We start from the raw sequence: 5,354 nt of genomic DNA, 5'->3' as shown, positions 1-5,354 counted from the left end.
GGGGGGGGGAAGAGATGTAGCAGGTAGAAGTGGAGAGATATCTGGCCAGTATGGATATATCTTCACAATACAATACATATCTGCATCAGAGCAGCAATTGCCCTGATGGAAAATATGCAGGAGATGCCAAGCAACAACTATGCAGAATTTCCCTTGCTATGGCACTCAGCTCCAGCTCCTCTTATGGCACCAGAAGGCTCAGGCTTGGAAGTGAAATGGGCATGGAGGAGACTGTCATGCTGGTGTTGCTTGTTGTCATGGTGGTGATGGTTATGGCTGGTGCTCTTAGAGGGGATGCAGACCCATGCAGTGACACTGCTCCCCTCCCCTTGCTCCTAGTAGAACTGGAAGCCTCATGCACGCTAGTTGTAAAAAAGAGGCTCGGTCTCAGTTGGGGGGGAGGGGGGGGAACTTACAGCTCTCCCTCTACCTGCTCTTCCCATCTCCCTGAAGGCTTGCCAGCTGCCTTTCCAGCATACTTCATAGTATGTTTGCCTTGGTGTGCTAGAAAATATGTATGTTCTCCTGTAATGTAATCTGTATTTATGTAATATATGTAGATAATTTTATGTATGTATTTATGTAATAAATAAAATATATAAATGTATCTCTGTGTTCCTCAATAAATTCTATATTATAACATACAATATATGCTGTGCTTTGCTGCACAGTGAATGGAATGCATCCTGTGAGAATGTACAGATTTCTTTTCTTGAAGAAAAGAATCAAAATAGACTAACAAAAACAAAAAGAGGATTCTATGGGAGGAATAAATTGAAAGGAATGAATATAATAATAAAAGGGTATTACAAAAGCGAAAGTTATTGGATCCCACTTGTTAGTAACAGGATAGCAAATAGGAAGTGATAGGTTTTCTCTGACACTGCTGAACTGCTGGAAGACAGCTCAGTAACTGACCCCAGGGCAGAGAGAGCTCAGTTTAAAAGCTGCTTTTTATGCTGTTTTTCCTTCCCTCCCCCAGAGCAGTGGGATTGGAAGGGACCTCAGGGAAGGATCACAGTCACTGACCAGCTATGCATGTCAACATCAAAGCAGTCCTTCCCCCCCTCTTCCCCCTCCCTCTCCTTAGTTTCTGTTTCCCTAAAAGTAAGCCAGCTTCGAAACTCAAAACGTTTTGAAATGTTTTGAGTGCCCTCGTTTCATTTCAAGGCTGTTTCAAAGCCTTTTGTTTCATTTTGATTTTTCTGTTTTGAGCTTGAAATGAGTCGAAGCAGCATTGAAATGAAACACCCAGCGAAATTTCGCACAGCTCTAAAGTATGTGTAGATGCACCTGTAGAATAACACTGCAAATTCAATAATAATGCAGTATTCTCCATTATGGTTCTCTTTCTGGCCAATTTTTGGCCAAGGCAAAGCTGTATGTTTTTATTTTAGAGGGAAAATAATGCTTACTGAACACAGACAGAAGTGCAGCTCCTGGGTCTGACTCATGGCAATTCATAGCGACTATGGAACAAATGTCATTTCTGTCTCCACTCATTTTTAGCTTATCTGTTTATATGGGATTTGTGTGTGCAGACTCAGAATTAGTGGCCCAAAGCTCCAGATATTATGATGGATACAGTTTCTGATTTTATTCTGAAATTCTCCTAGAAAATCATCCTTCCAGCAAGAAATCCTCAAATCTCCAACTGTGCCCTTAGTCTTCATACCTATTGTCCTCTCTTTCTTAGCACTGTTGTCCCTCTTGTTCCTTAGGTTGCACTTTGTTTCTCACCTGTTGGTAACAAGCTGAGAATTCGCAGCAGGAAGTTCCCGGCCATTGTGAACTGCACAGCAATAGACTGGTTCCATGAGTGGCCTCAAGAGGCATTAGAATCTGTCAGCATGCGCTTCCTGCAAGAAACCCAGAATATTGAGGTGAGGGTTTTCACATAGCCCAACTTTTCAGCTTACAGTCTTTCACCAAGCAACCCTTCTTTCAGCAAGAGGGAGAGATGGAACTTAGTGTAATTGTGCACTCAGCCTGATCTCATCTATTCATCATTCATATATGACCTCCTTCAGTCTTGGCTTCATAAGCAGAAATGAGACATGAAGTCATTGCTCCAAGCCCGGCTTTCTTTTAATCTCTTTATGGAAAATAGATATCAGTATGTATCCTGTAAAACTGAGTCTGGGTGGTGTGTGTATACTCCATTTAAAATACCTTCTCTTTTGTGTTTAGCTTTCAGTCAAAGATTCCATAAGCAAATTTATGGCGTATGTCCATACAAGTGTGAATGAGATGTCCAGATCTTATTTGAGCAATGAACGTCGCTATAACTATACCACACCCAAATCATTCCTTGAGCAAATCAAATTGTATCAAAATTTGCTATGTAAAAAAGGCAAGGAATTGACTGCTAAAATGGAACGATTGGAGAATGGCTTACAGAAACTCAACAGCACATCAGCACAGGTAAGAAATCAATTTAAACTGGGAAGAATTGTTATTTTTCTGTGCTCTGGTTTAGTAAAAAGAATCACAGGTTGAATCTGAGATTTTAGGAGTGAATGTTTATGCTAGATCCAGAATCTTATTTCACTATGTGCACCTAAATGGCATTTACCCAGATGCACAACACTCATTTTTGCACTTAAGCACAGTTAGAGATCCTATTCCATGTATATTATTTGTTACACAAGTGTCCACATGGCTTCTGAACAGGTACAGGAGCCATTGGGGCTGTGCAAAGCTTCAGTAGCTGATTCAATTCAGAGGCGATTCAGCCTGATTCGGGGACCGAATCTCTGAATCTGAATCAAATCGGAAGACCAAGTAAAAGCTCTGAATTGATTTGAAGCATCTGAATCAGTTCAGAAAAGCTTTAGCCGATTCAGAGATTCAGCCATAGACTAAACAGGCAGCTCACAGCTGCCTCCAGCTGCTAAGTTTGTTGGGGTGGGGGGAGAGAAGAGGCATGGGGGAGGGATTGAAGCTGGGGCTGGGACAAGCTCCCCAGCTGGAATGGGGGTCATATGTTACTGGGGGGGGCGTGTTACCTGGGGGGAGCAGGATGCAGGTGCGGCAGCACTGGGAGTGGGGGCTATGCCCTGCTGCCGCCCAGAGCGAGCCGCACCTCCATTGTGCCCTCCCTCCCCCCATGCTGGCTTGGCAAGCAGCAATAGGGCAGAGCCCCTGGTTTAATTCCCCAGCTCCTTGGTTTGACTCCCCAGCTCCTGGTTTGATTCACCTGTGAGCTGGGGTGGCTCCATGTGTCAGCTGGAGCTTGGCAGCACTCACCCCCAGCAGCCCCAGCTCCTAGGCAGCATGTGGTGACCTGCTGAGCCATGCTGCATTCGTGCTATGGGGCTGTGCAGGTGCCAGGCGGGGGCGGGGGGGGACAATCGTCGCTGCCCCACACTGCATGGGCCGGCTCTGCCATGAGCACCCAGAGGACCCAATCACTGCTCCTGCAGCTGATGAGTGCAGGGCTTTTTTTTAAGTGCTGGGGATGGGGCCAGGCTGGGCAGCCATGGGGGCTTTTCCCACGGCTCCCCCCTCCCGGGCTTGTCACTCAGAAGGGTTCTGAACCAACACTCCCCAACACACTGCTCTAATAACTAGAGCACAGGCTGGGTATCATTCAGCAGCATCTCCAGCATCATTTTGAAGCTGGCCTCTGGGCAGGAGCTATGTCTGACTAGGAGAAAAAGATGAAGTTGGAAGGTATGTGATTCAGATGAATTCTGATCTGGAAGGGAAGAAGCCTTGAGTTTTACTTCTGACCCTTGTTTCCAATATGGAAGAAACTACCCCACCCCTCTGTATCCATTTTATCTAATAACTTTCCAATGCAAGATTCAGTGACTAAGGCCCTTGTCGTACACTATACCTAGGATTTATTTTATTTAGCTCGTAGTAAGCTTAGATTTCATAGACATTAGGTCTGGAAGGGACCTTGTGAGATCATCGGGTCCAGCTGCCTGCCCAAGGGCAGGAAGTCAGTTGGGGACAGATGACCCCAGCAAGATAATCATCCAAACGCTTCTTGAATGTGTCCAGAGTAGGAGCTTGCCCCACTTCTGGGGGGAATCTGTTCCAGGCTCTGTAGACTTGGACAGTAAAGAAGGGTTTCCTTATGTCCAGTCTAAAATGGTCATGCAGGAGTTTGTGACCATTGGACCTTGTCTTCCCTTGGGGTGCCTTGGTGAATTAGACATTCTTCCCAATCCTGATGCACACCCTTGATATACTTATAGGCAGCCACCAAGTTCCCCCTGAGCCTATGCTTTTCCAAGCCAGAGTCCTACGCCTTTCAGCCTCTCATAAGGCCTGCTCTCTTGACCTCTGATCATGCATGTGGCTCTCCTCTTGACTCTCTCAAGCTTCGCCATGTCTTTCCTAAAGTGTGGAGCCCAGAAATGGACGCAGTACTCCAGCTGTGGCCTCACCAAAGCTGAATAAAGCAGGAGGATGACATTTTGGGTCTTGCTTGAGATGCATCAGTAGATGCAAGCCAGGGTTTTATTTGCTTAACTGGCTGTGACATTGCATGAGTGACTCATATTCATCTTGTGGTCAGTCATGACCCCCAGGTCTCTTTCACACCTCGTGTAGCACTGTCGAGCCTATAGGTATGATGTGGGTTCTTTCTTCTGAGGTGGAGCACCTTGCATGTCTCTGTGTTGAAAGTCATCAGGTTTTGTTCTTTTCACTTTACGAGCCAGTCCAAATTGGCCTGAATCCTCAGCCTATCCTCTAGTGTGACTGCGCTTCCTCATAATTTGGTGTCATCTGCAAACTTAGCCAGTCCACTCTTGACACCCAAATCCAGGTCGTTTATGAATATGTTATATTAAAGAGTAATGGTCCGAGTACTGAAACGCTGAGGGATGCCACTGGTCACCATGTGCCGTGTTGACTCGGATCCATCGACTGTCACCCTCTGGGTCTGACCACGGAGACAGTTCCCCAGCCATCAGACTGGAAAGTTATCAAGGCTGCAGTTCCCCAATTTTGTCATGAGGAGATCATAGGAGACAAAATCAAAGGCTTTTTTGAAATCCAAGTAAATGACATCCGTCTCTCCTCCCCTGTCCAGGTGATGTATCACCTGGTCATAGGAGGAGATAAGGTTGGTCAAGCATGACCTACCCGTAACAAAGCCATGTTGGCTATCTCTCAGAACGACACCTTCTGTTAGCCTATGGTTGATGGATTCTTTAATATTTCTTTCCATGATCTTTCCAGGGATTGAGGTCAAACTGACTGGCCTGTCATTCCTTGGATCTTCCTTCCTTCCTTCCTTCCTTCCTTCCGCTTTGGACGCACCGGACCAGGCTCGCTTGGAGCTGCGTGGGGCGATCCCGAGCGTAAGACTCCCCGGCTTCCTATCTCTTTTCTTT

General features: G+C 46.0%; 1 protein-coding gene across 1 annotated transcript in view; it reads left to right on the top strand.

The window, feature by feature from the left end:
• The window catches only part of DNAH9 (dynein axonemal heavy chain 9), a 388,028-nt gene that overhangs the window by 191,239 nt on the left and 191,435 nt on the right, over positions 1 to 5,354 (top strand). The window contains exons 31-32 of the mRNA XM_019536510.1: positions 1,722 to 1,883; positions 2,191 to 2,424. Coding sequence (XP_019392055.1) covers positions 1,722 to 1,883; positions 2,191 to 2,424 — 396 coding nt within the window. The remainder of the gene's footprint in view (positions 1 to 1,721; positions 1,884 to 2,190; positions 2,425 to 5,354) is intronic.

Source organism: Crocodylus porosus, unplaced genomic scaffold (genome assembly GCF_001723895.1).
Source record: "Crocodylus porosus isolate Cpor-Errol unplaced genomic scaffold, CroPor_comp1, whole genome shotgun sequence".
NCBI lineage: Eukaryota > Metazoa > Chordata > Crocodylia > Crocodylidae > Crocodylus > Crocodylus porosus.
Note: the sequence above shows the minus strand (reverse complement) of the source record. Positions and strands in the feature narration are given on the sequence as shown.